Below are 26,960 nucleotides of genomic sequence, written 5' to 3' on the forward strand. Positions count from 1 at the left end.
GCCCAATTTCTAATCTCCCATTCATATCAAAAATCTTAGAAAAGGTTGTTTTATCCCAGCTTGTATCTCATCTCAATTCAAACAGTCTTTTTAGCAATGTACAATCTGCATATCACCCTTGCCACAGTACTGAAACTACTCTTCTAAAAGTAGTTAATGACATTCTCTCTGCTTTGGACAGTGGAAAGATTACAGTCCTCACCCTCCTTGATTTGTCTGCAGCATTTGACACAATAGACCATGATATATTGCTTCAACGTCTCCAGCATGTATTTGGCATGATACAGCCTTACTGTGGTTCAAGTCCTACTTGGTCAACAGGACACAAATTGTGTCTGCAAATGGAATACACTCCAGCCCAGTTAATCTATGTTGTGGTGTTCCACAGGGGTTTGTTCTTGGACCTGTTCTCTTCATTCTATACACTCAGCCACTCTCTTGTGTCATAGATCATCATCCAGTGTCTCACCAATTGTACGCTGATGACACCCAAATATATAAATCTAGCCACCCAACTGAAGCTGATGCTACCATCCAAGGTGTAGAGAGGTGCATTTCTGATGTGAAATCATGGATGACATGTAACAAGCTGCAGATGAATGATGATAAAACTGAGGCCATTCTGATCACAACACATGACTTTCTCTTTCACATCCTTTACCTCAAACAATATCAGCAACACCAATATTAAATTCACACAGTCAGTACGTAACATAGGTGTTACTCTGGACAGTACTCTCATCTTGCACCAACACGTCATACACATATGCAAGGCTGCATATCTTGAACTGAGACGCATCAGCTCCATTTGCAAATATCTTTCAGTTGATGCCAATAAAACACGTGTGTTCATTAGTACTTTCAAGACTGGACTATTGTAATTCGATTCTGCCTGGTTCATCTCAATATCTACTCCAGAAACTTCAAAAAGTTCAAAACACAGCTGCTCGGATCATACTTAGAGTACCACGATCAGAGCACACATCCCTGCTGCTCTGTACCCTACACTGGCTATCCATTTGATCCAGAATCAAACACAAAATTTGTTCTCTGTGCTACGTTTCACTGACAGACTCCAGTCCAACATACCTATCTGACTTCACCCATGTGTACACACCAGCAAGATACTTATGCTCCTCTTCTCACAATCGTATACTCATTATTCCCACTATGAAAACAAAGTCATATGGACAACGCTCTTATGCATACCAGGGCCCAGCAACGTGGAATGAACTGCCCACTGAACTTATTCACAAAGACACAGTGATCCCATTCAAGAGTGCTCTTAAAACTCACTTATTTCGATTGCAAGAACAAACTTAAAGACCTAATAATGTTTCCTACCTTAAATATTTTCAGCATGTTTTTTATGTTTTCTAATTTCATGGTGTTTGTTTTTTGTAATCATACCATTATATATGTTTTTTATTTTACAGGTGTTGTCTAATGTTGTAAAGTGTTTAGAGCTTCTAAAGATTAGGCGCTATACAAAGTCCTCATTATTATTATTATGTACTGCTCTTGTTAAGCTGGAGATAGAAGTGTGATTCAAGACTTATGCAGCTATGGTAAACATTACATTCAATTCAAAATGTTTGTGAAGTTCACTGGAACCTTAATTACCTCCAGTATTGTTTCACAAATTGGCTTCTTGATATCTCTCAATCTGACATATTTCACATAGGCCATGGCAACAGCAATCATCTTCCCCGCCTTGTGACATACTCAAATCAACACAAGACGTCCACCAAATGTAATTGTTGCCCTTCCTGCTTTTTTCCCCAAGAATGTGAATATTCCTTTTTATTCATTGGACACCATTTGTAAAAAAAAAAAAACAATAAGCAAAAGATTGATCATGCAGATGTTTTGCATCACAAAAATATGTGCAGTTTAAAGCATCTGAGGTACTCCTGTAAAGTTAGTCTGGTTCTCTAATTCCACTGAATCTAACAGGAATCCTGGATCTAACTCAAACACAGAAAAGCCAGTCTCCAGATTTTACCATAAACAATCTTATTCCATAATTTGTGCTTTTATCCCCATAGTTCATATTTTAAGCATCATTTCCATAAGGCCTGCTGCAAAATTGTAAGGGTTGGAAGGTCTGACAACAGCCAGTGGTATTCAAGGTGGAGACAAGAAGATCAGTTTAACTCTTCACCTATCTGAACTAAACTGCCACCTGTCTCAAGCTGAAAGATGCATATTTTTCTCATTCCCATCCATCCACCCTTATGGAAATTCCTGTGGATTACATCTCGAGAAACTGTTATCAGTTTCCTTCTCTATAACAGCTAATGATGATAATAATAATAATAATAATAATATAATAATAATAACAAGGACTTTGTATAATGCCTAATCTTTAGAAGCTCTGAAACCTAAAACATTCAAAACATATATAATGATATAATTACAAAAAACAAGCACCATGAAATTAGAAAACATAAAACATGCTGAAAATATTTAAGGCAGGAAACAATATTAGGTCTTTAAGTTTGTTCTTGCAGTCGAAATAGGTGAATTTAAAGATATTTGCAAATGGAACTGATGTCTCAGCTCAAAGATACACAGCCTTGCATATGTTCATGACATGTTGGTGTTGGTGCAATGTGAGAGTATTGTTGAAAGTAACACCTAGGTTTCATAGTGACTGTCAAATTAATGTTGGTGTTGCTGATATTTATTGTTTGAGGTAAAGGATGTGAATGAGAAAGTCTTTGTGTTGTAATCAAAATGGCTTCAGTTTTATCATTATTCATCTGCAGCTTGTTACATGTCATCAATGAATCTGGTAGAAAGCCAAAGCCTCTCAGCTTTATGGTGGTCTCTTTTAGCAGTGATGAAACTACTCCACTGCATTACATCTCCTGTTCTGTACAATTTCATCTTTTTCCATATTTGTATAACATTCTCCAGAAAAATATGGTCAATTCCATTCTAGTCAAAGGAAAGAATCATCTTGTTTCCCTATTATATCATCTAGGTTTTCTGATCAATTGGAAAGTCCATTCTTTGTCTATCCCATCAGTTCATCTAACTGGGTATGGAATTTCTAACCCACCTCAATCTGGTATACATTCCCCACCTTCAGGTGGTCCGAACATTTGTCCTTGTATAACTGATATACAACAGAAAATGGATCATAATCAGGGAGTTACTGCAACTCCTTGGATTCTTTTATTCAGCAGCTATATTTTCCTTTTGGGTTGCCTCAACAGGTACCTGGTGCAGATGACCATGTTATCTGTAGGGTGTCCCTCTTCCATGCCACTTGACTACAGCATCAGTGTAAAAAGTGAGATATTATCATTCCTGTACCAGTGATGCAACCATGGTTAACACACGTCAGGAATACCTCTTGAATGGCTGCACCTAGATGTGACCATGTGTACAAATATTAGCACCTGTGGTTGAGGATTTTGACACTGTTAATGACTCATGGGGTCCAGAGGACAAAGGTCTCCACATCAATCTCATGGCGATGAAAGCTACCAAAGTCTTTCATCTTTGATGTGCCCATCTTGAGAACAAGATTGTGCTCATCATACCATGTTAGAAAACTTGGTGATGGTGACTATCTCCTCAAAAAGGGCAGTACCAAATCACCTCAACTCTACATTATGTGCTGGGCATTTCACTGGTTGTGTGTACAATGCAACACCAACATCCAGATGTGACATATTTCTGGAAGATTCTATTTTGGCTGATTTTCTATCAAGGGGGAAACAGATTCTCCTCATGGAATTGTCCCTCTATCTGTCAGTCTTTCATCACACTTGACAGCAATGAAGGCATCTGATGATTTATCTTTTAACAACCAGGTGGAATCACAAACTGTCTACCTTCATTTCCCCAGAAATGAATCCCTGAGGTTTGGTCTGTCAGTGCTTTCTCTCACTTGAGAGGGTCTATGGCCCTTTGTCACCAACTAAGTTCCTACTGTTATAAAAAAAACTGAGAGGCTAGAAATGCAAAATGAATCTGATTGCTTTCTTCACTGGGACATGTCCTGGATCACAGATCTTCTTGAGCTAGCAATAGATCTACACAGGAAGATCCAAATCTTCTCTAAAGGCTCTGGATGCATGTGTTCCATCCTTACCCAGAACATCCTCTCCCGACCACTTCACTCCTGTCTAGACAGCCTTGCAGCAGAAAAAATTCAACCATCAATCTTAGCAAGAATGGTACAAGCTAGCAGGCCCTTCCCCTCCACTAGCAGGCTCTCCACTTAAGTGGCTTACAAAGGGAAATGGTGCATTTTCAGGGACTGACGCAAAGTAGAAAATATTGTCCTTTTGAGTGCTGTGTCCCACATTAGCTGACTCTTCTTTGCCTGCTCAAGAAAAAGTTGGCTCCAATTAATATTAAGGACATGCCCATCATCATCATAGGGATCAAAGTTGTCATAACAAAGACCTCTCTGACTTCCTGTCCAACTTAGACTTCACAGACCTCTAACCCACTCATTCTTTTCCCAAGTGGAGTCTTGCCTAGATTTTTACTAGGTTTAATTAAAACAAGTATGAGCCTTTAGCCAGGACCACACTGAAGCTCCTATCATACCAAACCTGTTTCCTGATAGTTTCCTGACAGTGTTCACTCTGACATCTAAAGTCTGTGAATTATATTTAATTTCTGTTGACCTAAAATTTCAGTCAGATGGCTCAGAGGTCCTTATGATGCAACCTGGTTTCATCACCAGGAATTGTTTATTGTAAGTGGCCATTCAAAAAGTGATCATATGACCGTCTCCTTTATCGATACAACCCAAAAGGCTTTTAAACAGGACCTGGTACATTTGGGTGGAGCTCAAAGATGCCCGTTTCTCCCAGATAAACCTACGAAAGAGGACATTCAAGCCCTCACATTGTAGTTGAAGTGAACATGTGTCCATGTCATAAATGGATTAACGTGATAAACAAAGGACATGAATTAATATCCTACAGTGAACTGATGAGATTCATATCTAGGTTTATGTATTTGTAACATCAATAAGGCAACCTTTACAATGACTATAGAATTAGTTAATCCAGAAATTGCTAGTAAAATTTAACGAGACATGGTCATTCACCCAGGACAATAATGTATTAACTCCAAAAGCCAAATAAGCCTTTCTACAGGGCAAAGTGATGGGTGAGGGATATCTCTCACTTTCATTAAGCAAAAAAAGTGTTTCCTATTGCTCTAGTTTTAAAATTAGGTTAGGCAGATCATTTAAAACAAAAAAAAATCATACATATTTAATTGGATTGTTTTAAAAATTTTGTTTTTAACCATGACGAAAAAATGTTAGAGTCAGCAAACAGGGACAGTCAGATTATTCTTTTGCCTTATCAGTTATATGTTGGCTTTACACAACAGAAAAAGAAACCATATGAACTCTGACCTGTGTACATCTATGAGCAATTGCATTAACTCTTTACCTTCTGCTGACGCATATATGCGACCATAAAAATAGCCTTGTAACCCCAGCGATGCATATATAAGCTGCTAATAATATTCTCTCTGTCCCGGCTGGCTGATACATGCGTTTCCAGCCAAGGGCTGGGAAACCCCCAATATGCATATACAAGTTTCACATTAAAGCTTTGTACTGGATGAAATTACAAACATCTGTTCTTTTTTAAAATATTTAGCCAATGAAAATAATCCTTACATAAAATGATGAACATATTCTATTAGTAGTTTTACAGCATATAAGTGGGAAATTCTACTGAAAACGAGGTCAATGGTAACAGTATAGCAAAATGTCAACATTCATGTATTCCAACGACGATTCTGATGGAAGTTTTGAAGGATTTGAAAGTGATGATATTGATTTTAATCAGATTCAAGATGAAGGATTGGACATTAGTATCAGTCCTGTTTCGACACCTGACATTTCAGATTTATTTGAATCCAAGGAAGAAACACGAGACAATCAAATCTGGTCGGAACAAGTGAGACCGGTAAATGTGGACAACTTTACAGCAGTTTCTGGGCCAACATTTATTTTAGAAGAAAATGCAAGGGAGATAGATTTCTTTTTACATGCTTCAGACAGTATCATAAAAAATTACCAAATCTGCAATAAAATAGTGGACACGTTGGTGTGCAAAATAGTGGTGAGAAAAGTAATCTAATATATATTATAAACACATATATTGGGGTATATTTTTTTTTAATTATAAATATGTGAATATAAACATTGATTCATGTGGATTATATGTACTTGTTGGTGAAAATGAGTAGCACAAAATATTGGTAAGTGCTTAAAATTTTATTTTTCATTAAATTACATAGTTTGCATGGGACACGACTGATACATGTAAACAGCATGTGCACAAACTCAAGAAGCTCTCACTCAGGTAGCTATTATGATGCTCTGGGGTTCAGCCTACAAACAGCTGCTAGAAGGCAGGCTGCTTATCAGGCTTAGTAGGCAGGGCTGCAAGTACTTGCAGAAGGTAAAGAGTTAAAGAAGAAATGGTTAATTGCAATATGGATTTATATGAACCTGGTTTACATAACAGTGTACGTACAATGATACCTGCTGGACTAAGAAAACCAAACTCCTTTTAATTTTTCATCTACATTAAAAACAAACAAGCTGTAATCTGTATTAGATCTTCATCAGCAATCAGAATTAAATGGCATTAAACAAATGTCAACAGTGTTTATATCAGAGGTTTTATGACATGGTCATTCATAACAGTGTTGAAACATACATTCTGCCAAAAATTAATTACTGCTGGTCAATATCATTAAGTGGCAGTTCAAGACAGTGCAATGATCCTGGTTGTAAATGACAGGTGGTCACTTGTAGTAGATCTTTCAAATCAGATTTCATTGTAATCCAATTTTATCTGCAGTAAGTCATAAAGGAGGTGTTTACTCATTGTCAAAAATATAAAATATAAAACATATAAAATATTGCTTTTCTTCTTTGCAGTAGATTTTAGAAACTAAGTCTCCATGAAACAAGGCCCATATGGTATGCCTATGAAATGTTTTAGATTTAAAATGCAGTAAGTAACAACGCTACTTTGGATCTTAACCTGTGCTTGAACAGCTAGATGGAAGCCCCCCTTCTTAAAAGATGCAATAGAACCTCCATAGTTCCGAGTGCCTTCTGGAAAGATGTACACTTTAAGCTGAAAAACAAACCATAGCAGGAAGTTTAATAAGAGAAAAGTACTCATTACAACTGAACTGTAGTCATTACAAATTAACAGTACTCATAAGTTAACAGTACTCATTACACATGAATAGAACTCAGTCTAAGAATTTAATACTGTGACATCATTTACTTTTGTAGATATAAATCATTGTGGTTTTGCAAGAATATGATTCTTCAAAACAACCCAAAGATCGGTAATGTATTTCATTTCAGATTATTTTTTCTTGTTTTGTTTCTTTTCTTCTGAAAAGTATCTTCACTTTCCCATTTATTTTTTTCATATCTTATCTATGGATAATTATTTCATAATGGTTACTGTATTAATCTAAAAGCCTTAACACTGTCTGAAATTGTATACGATATATAGATATATGCTGATATTGGCAATTAATGTAATAAAGCTATACAAAAACAGTTACTGAATGGGAGTAAAAGTTAAGTTTCAATAAAATGATAAAATGAATATCAACCAACCTTCTTCTCATGTAACATCATTGCCGTTGCTTGTAGAGTTTCTATGGCTTTCTCATGGTTAAGTCGGTCAATAAATATGGCATGACAAAGCCAAGCTGCTGGTCCAAAGGGTCCAGCATAAATAAGCTCTTTTTTCATTAAGCTGACACAGCGGTCTGGCCAAATCTCAAACATCCCTGAAATAAAATTATTTTTAAATAATCAGAAAAGCAAATTTTAAAGTAATTTATGTTTGTCTGAGAATACTTACCCAATCACATTATGTTAAGAATATCAGCCTGCCACCTCGCGAATCCAGCCCTACTAAAAGACATTAATTGTCTCATTGTCTATTTTTTTTAGACAAAGGGCAGTAGCTATTGTCCATTACCTCCCCTTGATACCACCAGGTGTCGCAAGTTTTTGCTGAGTGAGACATTAACACGGATACTTGTATGGCAAGGTGGTTGAGATGTTTTTAAGTAATGTGATTGGGTAAATATTCTCAGAGAAACAATTTACTGTAAAAATTTGCTTTCTCTTTTGAATATGCCCCCCCAATCACATTACGTTAGGAGAATAAGTAATGGGAGGAGGGAATGCTGAGCATCCGGCCTCTACCTCAGGTATTCTTCTGGAAATGAGTGGATGGATTCACCATATAAAAGATAACCCATTCTCCTAATAATCTAAGCAACACAGCCCAATATCCCTTGATTTGGGGACTCATATATGGCTGAAAAGATGAAATTGTGATTTTCTCATCTACCAAAATTTTCACTGGTGAATCCAGCTAAGCTAATGTCAGTGTTTGACTGATCATTTGAAAGCAAATTTTTAAGTAAACTATGTTTCTCAGAGGATACTTAGTACCCAATCATATTATATTAGGAATATTAGCCTGCTACCTCGTGAATCCAGCCCTACTAAAAGACAAAAATCATCTTTATCCTGTCTATTGTTAGATATACAAAGGGCAGTAGCTCTTGCCCATTACCTCCCCTTGATACCACCATGGGTTGCCAGTTTTTAGCTGAGTGAGACATTAACATGGATGCTTGCATTGTGGGCTATTCTTGGAGAAACTAATTTACTTTAAAAATTTGCTTTCTCCTTTGAATATGCCACCCAATCACATTACATTAATAAGTAATGACAGGAGGGAATGCTGAGCATCTGGCCTCTACCTCGTGTATCCTTCTGGAGATGAGTGGTTGGATTCCCCATATGAAAGATAACCCATTCTCCTAATGACCTAAGCAATACAGCCCAAGATCCCTTGATCTGGGACTCGTGTGTGTGTGTGTGTGTGTATATCTTGCAATCCCGCTGATAACGCGGTGTCCAGCGTGGCTCTAATTTTTTTCTCCAAAGAAAATATATTTTAAATATCTTTAAAATATGCTGAACGTGAAAAAATTATGATAAGAATTGGTAAATTAAACCTTGATACATCACTAGTTTTATCATCAAAAATGGTGATTAATGCCCGTAAAGATAAGATAGAATCCATATTGTGAAATTTGCAAGTTCTAAATAAGATATCATATATTATGTAAGTTTTTTTAATGATAAATAGTTGTCAATACACTCTAAATAAACAGTCTGGTGAAATATCGATCAATGAAAACTTCTGGTAAAAGAAAACTGGTGGCAACAGAGAATGAAATAAACACCAATAAAATGTCTTGCTATGAGAAAGTCACATTCTAATCCTTTAATTCCATTTCAGAGTAAACATTATAATCGCAACATATTCTGTTCTATGAAAACATGAAAAAAGCCAATCAACCGTAACATCGAAACCTGTGAGTACTTCTGTGAGAACCTAATTACATGCTTTGTTTTGATCAACAACTTGGGGAGGTGTTTGCTGCATTAAAAAATCATTTAAAAGAGACCTGTTTTGTTTTATCATTTTGAATATGTCTTTTGTAAGGTAGATACAAAGAAAAAATTCAAAGGCATGCAAATCTGAGCATAAGTTCATTTTATCTGACCAATCAAAAATGGTTTCACATTTTTATGTATTTAGCATCATTAAATTATGTATTACCAAACAGTAATGTTTCTTAATCATTTGTAAATGTGACCATGGAGAGTAAAGGAATCAAGTGAAATGCGTACTCAGTTACTGAAAAGCTGTGAATCATAGATAGGCTTCATAATGCTGAAGCAAGAGCCAAAGTTTGCAATGAACTAAAAATTGCTGAGTCAACACTTCGAGGTTGGCTTAATGATAAGCAGAAACTTCGGGATTACTTATATGATATTGATTCAGATGATGGGATCAAACAAAAATGAGCACAGACTGCACAAGGAACGAAGTTAGATGATGCTGTGTACACATGGTTCACACAGCAACGTTAACAAGGTGTTCCCATCTCTGGAACAATTCTCAAGGCACAAGCTGAGAAAATGGCAAAAATTATGGACAATGAATCTCATTTTAGGGCAAGACAAGAATGGCTTTGGAGATTCCAGTGCCGACATAGAATTAAACAAAATTCGTTGTCAGGAGAGATACACTCAGTGAATCAGGAAGCCGCATGTAATTATCCAAACCAGCTTAGACAGATAATCATCTGTGAACAATACACAGAAGACCAAATTTACAACTGTGATGAGGCTGGTCTTTGCTACAGAATGATGCCAGATAAAACTCTTGCTACCAGATATGACCCACACAAAAAGGAGGGCTTCAAGATGAACAAAGAGAGATTGACACTTTTGCTTTGTGTCTACAAAACTGGTACACACAAGATGAAACAGTTATGTATTGGCAAATACAAGTCCCCTCGTTGTTTCCATCATATGAACATGGACAGTCTTCCATTTGTATACAGAAACAGTGGAAATGCGTGGATGACTGTGACCATATTTACGGAGTGGTTTTTCAAGTTGTTTGTCCCAGCTGTCAGAAACCACCAGCTTTCCATGGGCTTAGAGGAGAAAGCTCTACTTTTATTAAATAACTGCACAGACCAGCCCGCTGCTGATTCACTCATAACAAGCTCTGGAAAGATATGGGTGGAATACCTCCCTATAAATAAAACATCTATATTCCAGCATAGCTGCCAACCTTCCAGGCTCACAATTAGTGAAAATAGGGATACAAAGTTGTGAATTTGGACATGAATTAGTGAAAAATACCATGACAATAACTCCATCCACTCTGACTGTCAATACTACACTATATCAAGATTGCAATATAAAACTAAAATACTACATATATGCAGAAATATTTTTTTATCAAGACATGATACTGTGGCAGACTTGAACTTCCTCAACTGCTTGATCATAAATTTGTTTTCTAAACAGTTCAGACTTCTTGAGTGCTAACTGATCTTGGGTCTCACTAAACACCCCAAGACACCCCAATACTCTCCAAGAACATCTTAAACTGTACATAATACCTGCTTTAAATTTCAACAACAGCACAAAAAACCCAAAAACAAACAAACAAACAAACAAACTGCAAATATTTAGCGATATCTTGTGTAACAGGAAAAGTAGTGAGGTCAGGAGTTGCCAAGGGAAATAACTCCCGTTTTGACGAAGAGTGTTCCGGTATAATAACGTGAATATTTATCAACATTTATAAATAATTAGCAATACCAAAAAGAAGTCGTTAAATAAGTTAAACAAAATTGCAATTATGCGCGTCAGGTAATTCTTGAAGCACTAATGAAAGTACCGCATGGTCGGCAAATGTCCTTTAGTGTTGCTTACTGTATCTGTAAGATCAAAAGCTCAAGCCAAATTACTACTCAAAACACCTGGATGTAAACCAATTTTAATCACGAGTATTTGGGGCTGCAAACATCTGTTTATTCCGGAACTTAGTTTAATACCCGTAACTCTTTAAGCGTATTCATGCCCGTACTCGTATACAATTAGTATATGCTAAGGCGAAGTTCTAATATATGTATGGCAAATTCTAAGGCAATAGGCGACAAAATAATCCAGTTGTTGTTTTATGAGTTCTTGTGACTAAGTCAAATACTTGAGTAAGTTTTAGGTTCATTAAAAAAAAGTCGATAAATACATTTGATGTTAAGTGGGCCTTATTAGTTTATTTTTTTGTATTTATTTTCTTGAGCACATTAATTTAAAGATTTTAATACACGTCGAAGGAGGCTACTTTTAAATATGTACGCTGTCAACCAAACCACCCACATCCCCAAGGGCTAGAAGTCCCAGTCAAGTATTAATAAATATATATATATATATATATATATATATATATATATATATATATATATATATATATATATATATATGGTGGTGGAAACATTTTGGTAGCCGTGGCCTGATACATTATTATTTATTCCACAATAATTTTGGTCTTTAGCAAATCAACCTTGATTAATGGAACGAACACATAGTATGTACTTTTAGCTAGATCTGTAGCAATATGCTCCATAAAGCTCTTGTAAGTATGTAAGAAGCGTGTGTGTGCAGAAGGACAGGATCACTACATATCGGATGTTCTTTTGTACTGTTTCCGACAACTATTTGATACATTATATCGTTTAACTCATCAATAACTGATACTTTATACTTTCATTTTACACTTCAAAAACTCGTTATGCAATTTGTTTTGTAAATATAATGCGAATAAAATAAGTTTTGCAAAAGAATTCAGTAATAAATAAATATGCATTATTGTTTGATAGTGTTGATAATGGCCTAATTTATGAAAAAGTTAACTTCATATTTTCTATATTGAAACATTGGAAAGTTATTTTGGTAAAAATAAATGTAAATGCGATAGCTCATATCTTGTTTCTGATTTAAGCTATAACCTTGATATATTAAATAAATGTAAAACTATGAAAATCGACCTTTTATATGCTCTTACTATGCTCGCAAAAACATTAATAACTTTTAAAGTAAACCAGGTATGTGTGTTTCTTTGTTTGTATTTCTTCTTTTAATCAGTCTGTAATTTGGGATGAATCAGCCCATAATTTGCACTGAATAAGCATGGTCCCAATCAGCCATTACCCGAATCAGCCTGATACAGAAAGCGGCAAAAGTGAGGAGGGGAGGCAAATTTTTAGTTGTGTTTTAAAAAAAAATGCTGCTTTTGAAACAAACAGTGAAGGTACTCATACAGAAAAATACCCTTTATAAATTGGACTCAGACTATATCTACGAGCTATGACATCTGCACCACTTACAACATCTTTAGATAAAGAGACAAACGCCCATTTCATCAATGTAACGGCATCATCTTTACTCAACATGTGTCATAGTTTTGGCATGTCCTCTCCATTCGCTATTGAGACAGGGTAATTCATATATTGACATAAAGAATGTAACATGTAGAAGACCACTAATTGTATTTATTTCAGTACATACGTCTTAGTATAAGGAATACATTTTATTTTTTAATATACAGCATAAAAGACACTTCAACTCCAGTCCAGGGACAATTCAGCCCCAATTCATGCATATTTAAAATAATAATTAGCATTAATATTAATTTCCACTAATCACACCATTATTCACTGACATCTACAATTAAAGATACCAACACATCTCTAAGTCGCCAAAAAAAATGTCAACAGTTAATTAAAATTAAAGTCACATTTATTAAGTTAATGAATGCACGCTAATCTGAATGAAAATAAATCACATTTACTGCACACTAGAAATTTGCATAAAAAATCTGATTTGTTTTAGAAACAATAATTAACACACTGTCCTCTTTATCCTTTTTGATTCTGTCTGTCTTCCTCTCTTAAATATTTATTTATCTATTTCTGAATTGAACATACCAAGTAGCATAGATGATGCTTGTATATTCATACATTTTAGATATGAAAGTATATATATAAAAAAAATTTCCTTCAAGCTTACCAACTTCATACAGTTATAGAATTTCTTTTCTTTTTTAGAACATAATGTAAATAATTAAATATTGAATCAATTAACGATTGGTAAAAACATCTTACTAATTTCAATATTTCAGGCTGACTCCAATATTGTTTGCAGTAATTGGGAAGTATTAAATGTTTGGCTTTAAATACCAATATATCATGTTCTGTAGTTTCCAAGGTATTTTATTTCTAAATTAATTATTAATGATCATGAAATTAGTAGCAAAATCTTCTGTACAATAAGTCAATACTACGATTACAGATACATGTAAATTCTTACTAACATTTAGCTTTCCAAAACAATGTTTATTTAATAATTAGTAGTATATAATAATAATAATAGCTTTATTAATTACGGTGTATTTTCCATTTTGTGATTTCACGTACTTTGATTTCTATATAAGTTTAATGTCCTTGAGGACGTTTGCGAAAATCTCTGTGTTTTGCTTTTCGGATTTGCACCTCCAGACGCTGTCATGTATGTGGCAAATGTGTTCTTTTTTAGTTACCATAACTGATAATTCCCGCTGTCGTAAAGAGCGCTTCTATCAACCATGAAATGGAGCTGTGTCATGCTGAAAAGTTTATGTATTAGATCTTGCGCGTGTTGTGGTTTCCAGTCAAACAGAAAGTTGTAGGATGTTATTGATGGATGCAATGTCATTAGTCAAATCAAGCATTCAGTATTTTTGCAGCTATCTTTTTGAAAAATATTTATGTAGTCTTGGTTTCAAGTTATTTATAAAGTATGGCGCAAATGTCGGATGCTGTTCATTGATGACTGTTTCCAAAAGTTCCGATAAACTTTCAAAATCTATTGTAGTATTTGCGTCTGTGATGACACTGGTATCAAATATTTGGGTCATTATTATATTACATTCACCCATTTCCACCCATATTTTATTCTGAAGGAAGTGCCTGACATTATTCTTCAGATGTTTCATGCAAAGATAGTGTGTAGCCGAGGGGAATACAGGCTCTATTAGCTTGGTTATTCTCTTCTCGTCATCACTTCCAAATTCCATCATTTCAGACACTCTTACTTCCACGGACTCAACACCTCTATATAGCTCTGTAGCAATATGTTCCAGAAAGCTCTTGTAAGTTCTGTAAGAAGCGCCTGTGTACGACACTGATATAAAATCGAAAGGAATTACAGAGTGACTTTCATGCACGGCTACATAAAATCAAGGGAAATCACTCACGTGGAGCTTGTAACACTCTTTGGTCATGTATTCTAAACGTCTCTGTCAAAAATATTGATGCACGATTTGAAATGAAATTTGTATATAAACAGTTTATAACAAAACAAATGAGAGAAGTATGGTACATAGCCATTAAAAAAGGAAATTGTTTAATAATATTATACAATTAAAGATATTTGATGCATAAGAGTTAGTTTCCGTAGCTTATTGGAAATAGGGACATCAACCAATACTATTAATCACTGATGGCAACAATGTATGTGTGTTTGCTTTTCTTTTCGCTTCTTAGTACGATTTTGAGAGCTTTGGTGCCAATATATGTAATATTGGGGTGTTCTTGGAGAGTCTTGGGGTGTCTTGGGTTGTCCTGGGGTGTCTAGAGAGACCGATTGATCTTGGTGGCTAAAATTGCTGACAAATTTTCTGAAGCTAAGGAGGCCCTAAAGTCTGTCTTATTTTTCCTCACTAGAGAAAATACTCTTTCGCTGTCACTGTCACTGTTGCTGTGAGGATTGCACAGGAGCTGCAGCACTTTTGGTTCTTCCACAGGAAAATTTGGAAGTGATTTTCGAGTCCGGGAACATTTGTCAGAACAAATGTTTAGCATGGTCTCCAGCTGATAAAGGTAGATTGTGTTCGACAAGAAAACTCACAAATAATGCTTCAGCATTGGTAGCTTGCAGGTCTTCCGCTGATGGCTTAAAATATTCCAGAGCTGAAATCTGCAAATTCTTAATTTTCTCAACTTCATATTTTTTGCAACTGATGTGCTTTCCTCACATCGTCTCTGTGACCGTGCCCAATACTACAATATGTGGCACACTGAGTGCAAAAAGCATGATGAATATCAATGTTTAATGGCAGAATGCATGGCCAATTTTTGATATATTCCAAATTAAACTTCACTTTTTGAGCAATACATTTCTTATTCCTTTTTGATGAAGACATTTTCAAGATCTTACATGCGATGCTGAACGGTAACTCAAATCAGTGTTGGTGATGCATGCGCGGAGCAAAATTCCAGTTACGCCCCAGTTTCTCTCAAAAGCATTTGTAAAACTACTCTTATACATATAGATTAAAATAGGCTAAAATGCTTGCTACCGGGCCAACTGTACTATTCTGTTGTAGTTCTACTAATATCGCGACCAGCAGTACCTGAGCGTTTCAGCAACTGCAAATATCATGACTAGCGCTTAACGGGAAATCGGTTATTTTATTAAAGATTTAAAATAATTGAGAATTGGAGAATTTGTGAATTTTTGGCTTGCGACGTGAATCCGTGAATCGCTGAAATTCACACCAAATTCATGAGGGTTGGCAGCTATGTTACAGCCACTGGATCAAGAAATTATCAGCACTTTTAAACAGAATTACCGTCAGCTGTGAATACAGTCAATACTGGACAGTGGAGAAGATGTTATGACCTTTCTCAAGAGTGTTGATTTTTAAAGAGGCTGTATTCATGGGTGGTCAGGCTTGGAAAGCAATCACTCCACAAGATCATAGAGAGGTGCTGGATTAAAGGTTTTGGAGCTGCCTTTAAAGTAAAGCAAAACAGCGGTGTTACGAAACACCCAAATCCACACCAAATCACATTTTGTCTGTCGTCTCATCTCTAAATTGCAACGGTACCTCCCCATCCCCCATTTTTTAAAAAAAAATTTAAAACAAATCTTTTTCCACAAATCGAATTATTTTTTTTATTGTGCAGTTTTACACAGTTCTATTGGGTTAGGTCTATTTAGACTGATGAGAAACCTATAAATTGGTATCATATTTGTCAAATTCGATGGTTGTTTAAGATTGATATGACTTATTTGCCAGTATGGAAGATGTTCGTATAGGCAGGCATGAAGACGTACTTAATAAGATACATACACATATTATATACTGTTGTATAGTTTTAATTACATGCTTTAATTCTTCACTGTTCTATTTCTATACAAAATTAGAGCCACATGTTCAACAAAATATCTATTCTAAGGTCATGCTCAACCTTTCAACAACACAGATTGATATAATCTATGTATCTTCAACGGCTATAGGTCGTGTAATCTGGAGAAAGAAAAAAAAACATTGGATATTAAAATTTCAAAAACGTTTTGAAAAGTACGAAGAGAAAAGCAAATTTTTTGTTATGTATCAAACACATTCATAACAATGTACGACGAAATCTTCAAGAAAACGGGGCATGTGTACTGGTCCGTAAAACAATAATCCAAATCATTTTAGAAGAAATGGAATAATATTTGCCTCAGATGATACGGAATTTGATTCAAAATGTCAGAATTTGGAACCCTATTTAAAACAATTTCCAGTTTTGAAATCATATTGGCAAAGATTCCTGTTGGGCAAAATCAGCAACAATATCCAGATATATCAGTGTTAGCAGCCTAGACTTTAAGTGTCTCAAGGGTTCCGAAAATGTTGGAAAAAGTCAGGCCAGCGGAAATGGCCAGCATCCGAACGGACAAAAAAATATTATAAATGACCAATTGGAGAAAGAAATGTACTTACAGATTATTCTTTTTCACCATCTTAATATTGAATCAATGTAATAACAAATCAAGTTAATTATGTAGGAGTGTGTGTGTGTGTGTGTGTGTGTGTGTGAGAGAGAGAGAGTGAGAGACAGACATACAGACAGGCAAACAGACAGAGACACATTGTACTGATCAAAAACCAATAAAACCCTAATGTTATCTAATAAACAGAATGTAAAAAGAAACAAAACTGCAATATTACATACGTGCTAATTATACTACAATTTTAATGGTTTTTTTTAGCAATTATAGGATTATGAACTTTTGGTGTGAGTTGAATAGCAGAAAGATAACTCGACCTTTGGGCAATCGAGGCCAGGTGTTAATTATAAGAGTTAGAAAATGTGAATAATAACAGGTAAATTGCTTCTTGTTGACGATTATGAAAAAGAAACCAATGAAAGAACCTGCCGAATAGTTGGTCGAGCGGCAAGTTCTCAGTTACTCAATTAATTTAAACATCATATTAGTTCACAATCAACCAGCTGAAACCAGCCTCGATTTGTTTTTTCATTGCATAATGAGTACTGACAATTGCCAGCGTGTTTTCTTTGGAATTTGTGTAAGTTTCAGTTTTTGTATTATTCATCATTAATAGACTAAATGACAGTCTAAACAAAACATTACTGTTAATTACAAGCAACTAAATACATAGTATATAATCTTAATGTTTCGTGAGCTTGTCTCTCATTTTGAAACAAAGCTTAAATACTGCACATTTCTTTTTTTCAATTGTGATTTTTAAAGTGAATCATGGCAGATTTCAGTAAGAAACGTGTAGCCAGGTTTCCATGTGGTGGATGCAAATCAAGATGTTCAAATGACTGTGTTAAATGTTCATTGTGTAAGAACTGGTATCATAGAAAATGTCAAGAAATCTCGGATGATGAATTGAAAACGTGGGGAAATACTGAACTGGACTATGCATGCGTTTCGTGTCGTACATTGGACGGTGAAGAGTTTGACTACCTGATGGCCATGCATCATCTGCAGAATGTAAGCATCGGCATTTATAATTTGTAACTAATTTTAATTCGCATATGTTAGCACACGCAAAAAATACATTCTTTTGCTTTAGGCCCCTAATTATTTATGCTTGAACGTGCAGGCAGGCGATAGTTGCCATATCTCGCAGCAGAGGGCCGTTCGAATCCCGATGTGGAACCAATATTGATTTAATAAAATAAAATCATAATAAAATAAACCTCGTAATATAATGTCTTGAGTAATTCTCCTAAGGCCCGTGCATAGGGTAATTATTTATTACTCTCTTAATAATTATTTTTATCTACAAGCAAATGCAGCCTATGCCCGAATTTACATAATTTAATGTGTCTAATATTTATATTTTTTTTAAAGCAACATAAATGTGTGCTATAAGTATGATACAACTGGATCACACTACATTGCAAATCTATCGCACCATGTCGCACCAGGTGAATTTCATAACATGATGTAAGTTACAGCCTTCACATCTGATGGGACAAGAATGCATTCATGTGTATATAGTGTATTGCACTTTTTGTGTGAAAACTGTTTTAAAATGATTCAATTATTAGAGTTTGATATGGTCCACGTGTCAATGTCTATTTCCACTCACCGTTGTATTAAGTTATTGTCAACCTCAATTTGGAATCTTATTATTATTAATTGTAATATATTATTGGCTAATAAAGTCTAGTAATGTTATGCCAGCCAAATGTCAAACAGTAGAAAAATAGTCGATGTTCAAGACGCATGCGATGATATGCAAATATTAAATTCCTTTGATTTGTAGCAGCAATTAATTAAGTCAATTGTCATCACATTCAAATCTATTACGTAATTGTAATCGGATTAAGGTCACACTCGACCATTCAACACCATGGATTGATCAAATCTATGTATCTTCAACGGCTATAGGCAATGTACAGGCGAAGAAGCAAGAAAACGTTGCATGATCATACAATTACCTAAATGCCCATTATGCAAAAAAGAAATTTTTTCAAAACTAAATACGATAGCCCAATGTGAAATAACAAAAATGAGTAGGATTAGTTTAATTATGGATATTTATAAAAAACATAAATATAACAAAAACAATATTTTATATCTAGACACTGTGATAATAAAGTAATTTTAAAAATCGTAAATTTTATTATAGATACAATGATGCAATGTGGCCAAGTTATAAGAATAAACAAATGATCGTATATAACAATTTTCATACATCCAAAATAAACTTGAAAAATCTAAAACTTAAAACTTGAAATAAACTTAAATTTGATTTAAATAACTTACTCAAAATTTAATTCTAAATTTAAATTAATTTAATATGTATACTGCATATTATTGTATGTGTATGTATGTGTATATGTATGTATATATATGTACGTAGTATATATATAGGTATATATGTGTGTATGTATGTATAGGTATGAATATATATGTATATAAAACATATATTTCATTTTTTCCCCCTCCTTTATTCTTTTTTTTCTACTTATTATTTTCAAACAAAATTAATACAGACGAAGGGAACACAGGGAACCACCGTGTGGGTGAAGTAAGTAGCATAGACGACACAGGGCTAAATCACATGGCGCTACGCGAAGTGGCCAGGCCTGCGGAAGAGTAGCAGAAAAACCCACATGGAGGAAAATGGACATACAAAACAAAAACAATACACACAAATAGAGTAGATGTCTACTAACCCATAACTAATATATCAAAAAAACAAAAACGAAACAACAAAAACAAAAAACAAAAATATTTCGAGAATTTTGTAGTACTTTTTATTAAAATAAAGGAGAATGACATATGCCGTATAAGGGGAAACATTCACAAAATAAATAAAAATGTGGACCCTTATCCGGATATAAATCCTTCGTATATAAAAATTGGAAAGGGGGCGGGCATTTGTCTGGTGCCCCCCAAGAAAGGTAATGTAATTGTATCACTTGTGCACGCTCTCTGACAAATAAATCTCTTGATTACAGGCAGTCGATATGAAGGTCATGGCGAAGTTAACAACGGCAGTCCAACGTGAGACCCTTTTTAAAATCGAGTTCAAACCAGTATGTGACAAGGATGTTGTTTTCCCTCCCATCAGAGTGGATGCCGTTGCGAAGGAAGTGATGATTAAATATTTTGATGAAGTCAGTGGTGACCCAATAATCACAACTGCCTATTCAATGCAGTGTCCCTTCTCCTGTATGGAGATGAAAGCAAATCAGTACAGTTACGGTATCATATCTGTCTCCGCATGGTACGAGCTTCAACATAGTACATGAATCATCCCCAAAGGAAGCGCATACAATGTTTATCACCATCTTTTGAAGCTACCTGTATTGACTGTGCTACAACTGGCGGTTTCTCATCTGCATGGACAATTTTGGCTCTATGTGATATTATCCAGCGTCCGGTGCGGATTTTGTACCCTTCAGTCAATGGCATGAACGACTTGGCACACACTTCTCTGAACACGACTTTCGAACCGTCTGCAGACGTACCAGCAGGACATTCAACAATCAGTATTCTCTGGTATGCTCTAGGGCAACTCCCAAAGCAAGGATCTTGGAATGCAGTAAAACACTTTGTCCCTGTAGTCAATTTGAAATGTAAGTCAAAAAAAAACTTTGACACATAATAAGGATGATATGGACCATAGATATGAAGAATATGAGAACAGCGAGATTGATAATTTATTAACTCCTGATTCGCAGAAATGCAGTGCAAGTTTACATGATTTAACTAACATTTTACAAACCGATGAGTATGAAGAAGACAGTTTCAGTATGGAAGCGGAAACCGCCGACGAATCTAGGGAATCACTATATCCTTGTACCGTATCTGACGTGTCAGAGGTCAATATTCACCGTAAGTCAGCTCCATTTCAAGCAATGATGCCAGCTAGCAGCCCTGGAAAGTTCATGACCAACGATGAATTACTGAAAGTTATCATGTGTACTGAAACAGGAGAAAAAAGCATCCCACAAGGAATAAAAAGTGATGTATACACTGTCATTGAAGCATCTGATGATGACAATGGTGCCAAAAACTTCCCCGATGACTGCGGTGTTTGGGATTGGTGAAGTGCTACAACTGTTAATCAGACTTTCGTTGTCACCGATTGTGTTGACAAAGTACATACAGTGTATATGAAAAAGGAACAGTACTGTGTCAAGAAAATGGTCAATGGAGAGATCACATATGAACCAATATTTCCTCAGCCATCGAGTGTTTTAACACTGCATAGATATTATACTAAAGTGATGGAAGACAAATCATTCAAAAAACGCGTAACAACAATTGCTGGACTGCCCGATTCTTTTCCTGTAGAGAAAAAAATGCTGGCCATTGTGGAATACTGCGGCAAAATGCCAACCATCTTCAAAAAGCACGGAAATTCTAAGAAATCGGAACCATATGCAAGGACAGACCCAAAAATTATTCAGAGAGCAGCTGAAATGGCAAAGCATGAGAACGTCAGCAGCATTCTCACAAAACTTATGGAAGACAACAGTTTCACTGCTCCGAAATCGATCAAACAAATGAACTGCAAGAAACTCAGAGACTGCAAATGAAAACGTGAAGAAAATATCAACTCCAAAATAAATATAGCTGATGATGTGGTTAGTGTTTTAAGTGAGCTTCACACTAAACCAGTCATCCAAGAAATAATTTTGACTAAACACAAAAAACCGGCTGTCATTGTTTACAGCAACCAACAGATGGATGATACAATCAGAAACTGTGAAGGTGATGATGGGAGTGTTCTAGGTGTTGATAGAACTTTCAACTTGGGAAATTTCTATATCACAGTCTTTTCCTACAGAAACCAATGTGTGATAAGCAACAGAACAAACGATTTTCCGGTAATGTTTGGGCCGTGCATGATACATTTTGATGCCAAAGAGGAAACTTACGGGAAATTTTTCTCAGACGTAAGCGATTGATTTGGACACAAAGCGCGATTAACCATTGGAAGTGATGAAGAAAAGAGTATGACAAACACCCTGAAAGCCAAATTCCCGCATGCAAATTTTTTGTTATGTACCAAACACATTTATGACAATGTCCAACGACATCTTCAAGAAAATGGGGCATGTGTACTGGCCCATAAAAGAATACTCCAAATCATTTTTGGAAAAAATGATGGAGTAATTTTTGCCTCAGATGATACGGAGTTTGAATCAAGATGTCAGAATTTGGAACCCTATTTAAAACAATTTCCAGTTTTTAAATCATATTGGCAAAGATTCCTGTTGGGCAAAATAAACACTTATGTTTTCCGCCCATTACGCGAAGGAGTAATCAGTGCACCATGGACTAATAATAACAGCGAGTCCATGAACCATAAGTTAAAGGCTGCAGTTAATTGGGACAGAAACAAATTCCCAGACCTTATTGAAGAGATCGGAACTATTATGAAAAACCAAATTCTGTTTCTCAGATGTGCTGTTTATAGCAAAGGAGACTGGCGTCTAGCACCTTCAATGGAAAAGCATGTTATTCCGCAACTAATATGGCATGGTATGCCACAAATGGAGAAAGACAGGCATATACACAAATTCATGCTGGCAAAACCACCAACAACAACAAAATCCAGATATATCAGTGCCAGCAACATAGACTTTAAGTGTCCCAAGGCTCCCGAAAATGTTGGGAAAAAGCCAGGCCAGCGGAAACGGCCAGCATCAGAACAGACTAAAAAATATTACAAATGACCAAAGAAATGTACTTACAGATTATTCTTTTTCACCATCATAATAATGAATCAATATAACATTTTCTGTATAACAATAAAATATTTGCAACATTTGTTTTTGGTCATTATTATATATTTTATAGGTCATTTATATGGAATCCTTTTAGGGACAATCGCTACATCTTGTAGTATTTGGCCGGGCGATGGAGCGATGAAGTGATGCGATGGAGCGATTTGTCATTTATTTATTAATTGAGTGGAGATTAAAGTCAAAAGATTGCACTAGGGTGTGGATTTGAGTGGATTTGGGTGGATTTGGGTGTTTCGTAACACCCGCAAAACAGTGACAGAGACAGTGATGATGAAGGTTTCAGTGACACTAATGTCATTAATGCAGAGGCTGTTTGGGAGAAATTCGTACAGACTCATGGTCCTGAGATGGGTGTTTACCTTGATGATATGGAGCAGTGGATTTGTGCTGACAATGACTGTCCCATGAAAGAAATGATTAATTCTATAACAAACAAATTTGCAGCAGAAGACGATACCAATATGAGTACCAACAGTGTAGAGAATGATGCAGACACAGATGTTGCACCACCTCCCCCCCTGCACAGGAAGCAATCAAATCTTTTAATATTGCCATATGGTGGCTGGAGACCCAAAATGTATACTATGTAAAGATCATACAGTTGAGAAATCTGCAGGATTTTGCTCGATGGCAGAAAAATCAAGGAGTAACACAAAAAAATTAACTGATTTTTTTCAAAATGTGAAGTTATATTTGTCAAGCGTGTCACAAACGGCAAGAATTATTGTGTTCAAATTTACGTCGTTTTAAATTTGTAGACCCATTAAATTCATGTTGGTAATGATTAACCCTTGTGATTTTTTTCTTCATTTTACTTCTACCACAATCAAATCTATCTATCTATCTATCTATCGTTTGATCGACAATGTTTAATAATCTTTTGTATTAAAAAAAACCTGTCTAAGCTGGATCAAACAACAAAACTAGAGGGGCCCCAAGTGGTCTAAAGTGCTCACCATTCCGGATCACTGCCATCTCACCTCTGTCTGCGTGTGTTCGAGTCCAAGGCTCGGCTAGTGTGGCTACGTGGGAAAGCCTGCCAGAAGCTTCTCATGGGTCGGTGGTTCTTCCCTGGGTTTTCCAGGGTTCTTCCTCCACCAGTTATACTGGCCGCCATGTATAGCCTATCTTGTGCTGAAAAATGGCATTAAACCCTAGAACAACAACAACAAAACTAGAATGTATTAAATTCAACACACAAATTAGTGATGTAGTACACAATGTGTGAAGTGGTACATGTGTTAAGTGAACAGAAACCATGTGGAATGTTTTTGATGATCTCCTCAATATACTGTAATTTATCCTAAAATTAATGTTGCTCTATGAGGAAAAAATAAAAAAAGTACACCGTTATGAAGAGATATTTATTCAGTTAATCTCAGCACGATTATAAATTGAGTATTCAACACTATAACCTGCCAACCCACCCCCAACCCCTTTTGCCGTTACGTCAATCCCTTTATTGGTTTTGGCTTTTTTTATATAGGTCCCTCGATAACTCGTGCCTCACTTATAGTGCGGTCAATGTCTTTGGACCCTGATGTGCGCAGGTTATCGAGGGAGATATATATATATATATCTGTACTGCTGCCACTGGCTATGCCAGATCCAATGTTTGTCTCTGCAACGCTAAATCTCTGAGGTAAAAACTCGAGAAGGTTGACTCTGCATGTCAGCCAACAGCTTCTATAATGTCTTGGATCGAAACATTGCATTCGAAAGCAAGGCTAGCAGAAATGGTTTTAATCTCGCGAGCTGTAATGCTCATGAGGTGACTCCATCTTGAGAGATCTCAGAGTACGCTGAGAATATAACCCACTTCAACCATGAAGCAAGGGCTTATGGGGTGATGCCTTGCTTGCAGACCTTGACTGGGAGGAAGTGATATTTGCACATCACGACTTGTCTCTGTGTGTCTAAAGTAGTGCCTGAGGGTGCAGACATGAGGCTACTTTGATCTGTAGAGATGTCAGAGTAAACAAAGCATATGACCCCCTTCAGCCAGGAATAATGGGCATAGAGCATGATATCTCGAAACTTCGAAGCAGTAAGCCACATGAGAAAATAGGCGTTGCCCGTGCCATGGCTTATTTTTGTGTATGAAGTAGTGCTTCATGGTACAGACAGGATCTTGCATGGATGCCTCTCCAGACTTGTCTTGTCTATGGAAGAGAGAGGATGGATGCCTCGTCAGTTACCTATGGACGGCAACTCATTCTTGGCATCTAGGCCTGGTTGTGTAAGCAGGACTACCGAATGATCCGAACTGAACAGAAGAGAGTTTGGGTCAACTGAAAGGGCATGTATCTCATTGATCATGCATGTGAAAGCTGAAGCTATTGGGAAGCATGTCTTGTATGATAGGAACTTTAGCGAAGCATGAGTGAGAGGTTCAAACTTGCTTGAGTTGAGCAAAGTTAGAACCCAAGGTAAGTCCCATTTCAGAAACAATGTTATGGATTTTGGTTGCTGGAGATCAATTTGTCTAACAGATCTGACAGGTCTTTATCATGCCCAATGTCACATCTGCTATGATGTCGGAATGTGTCCGATGGCATCTTGAGAACCACCAAACCCTATGATCTGAAATGAAGAGAATTCCAGTGAATGTAAAGGGGGATGCAGCCCTCTCACCCTGCATGCTGAAGCTAAAGTTATCAGTAAACATGTTCTGTATGATAGTGAATTTAGTGATGTGTAGGCTAGTTTGAAATTTGGAGACAAATAAGGGATATTGGTCAAGGAGACTAATATTGTCTAAAAGATCCAATAGGTCTTATCTGACCCAAACATGTTGTCATAATACCATAATGTGTTCAATATCAAAGGGCGGTAACCTTTGGTAATGATTGGGGTCCAACTATTTCTCCTCCAAGAACAGAGCCAGAGAAAGTCAGCCAGTTTTGGGAAAGAGGCAAGCAGATGGACAATATTAGATGGTTACTCTCTAGATTCTCTCCACAAATGAAGGTTTGAGTTTTCTGACTTGTAAAGTTGAACTGGTAAAAGCTGAGAATGTAGAAGAGGGCAGTCAATGCAGGTTGGCCGGAATCTTCCTGGGTGTATTATTGTCGGGAAAAATAGATCAGTGATACAGGGCTTGTGCCCTCAATGAAAGGCTATCGGAGTCATCTTGCAATTTTGACCCTGTAAGTGTAGCACTGTAGGAGGGGTGGCACAGGCCCACAACACCTCCCAGATGGCTGACATTGCATCACACTGCCAAAGCTGCTGTCTCTGGAACTGGGGGGACAAAGGTGGGTAGCTGTTGATCCCACCTCATTGCCAAGCAGTCAATCATTGAATGCCCTTTAAGTGTGTGAATCTGGGTGACAACATTCTGTGTGAAGGACATGGCCCCTTCTGGACTGATTCTCGACAAAGTCTTGATTAACTCATTGGGGAATGTATCCTTAGTGCAAGCTCCTGTGCCTTTTTTGAACTCCCGTATCCTCTGTTATCGAGAGGAGTGAGGTGATTGCTGATAAACGAAACACGAAACCCCACTGACTGACCCGGATCAGCCCTCCACTTCTGATGGAACAGGGAGGTCCAGTAAGCTCAAATCAGTTTCAGTTTCATACAGCCACTGTACTACTGCATGATGGGGTCGATGTGGGTGCAAATGTGACTTCTGATGACTCATCACCCTTACTGTGTTCTGGATTCTCATCTGGCTCAGCATAAGCCATGTCGTGTGGCCTTGACAACTTCGCTCGGTTGTATCTGTGCAAGACATGGATTTCCCCTTGATTATAAGCCATGAGTACTCTAATATCCGGCATTGTGGTAAAGACAGCACTGCTGGCATTGCCACACTGCCGGCCTTTCCAGCACTGCCTGAATCGCAGTCCTTTCCAACACTGTTGGCATCACTGTAATGCTGGCCTTTCCAACACAGCAGGTATCTCTGGCTTTTC

At 36.5% G+C, this 26,960-nt stretch overlaps 1 protein-coding gene across 1 annotated transcript in view; it reads right to left on the minus strand.

Annotated features, from left to right (window-relative positions):
* Positions 1–26,960, minus strand: part of LOC149772603 (1-acyl-sn-glycerol-3-phosphate acyltransferase alpha-like) — a 63,609-nt gene that overhangs the window by 18,947 nt on the left and 17,702 nt on the right. The window contains exons 3-4 of the mRNA XM_089947585.1: positions 7,643–7,818; positions 7,047–7,142 (exon numbers count right to left, since the gene is read on the minus strand). Coding sequence (XP_089803711.1) covers positions 7,047–7,142; positions 7,643–7,818 — 272 coding nt within the window. The remainder of the gene's footprint in view (positions 1–7,046; positions 7,143–7,642; positions 7,819–26,960) is intronic.

Source organism: Sinohyriopsis cumingii, unplaced genomic scaffold (genome assembly GCF_028554795.1).
Source record: "Sinohyriopsis cumingii isolate HCF-2022 unplaced genomic scaffold, ASM2855479v2 utg001342l, whole genome shotgun sequence".
In the NCBI taxonomy this organism is placed as follows: Eukaryota; Metazoa; Mollusca; class Bivalvia; order Unionida; family Unionidae; genus Sinohyriopsis; species Sinohyriopsis cumingii.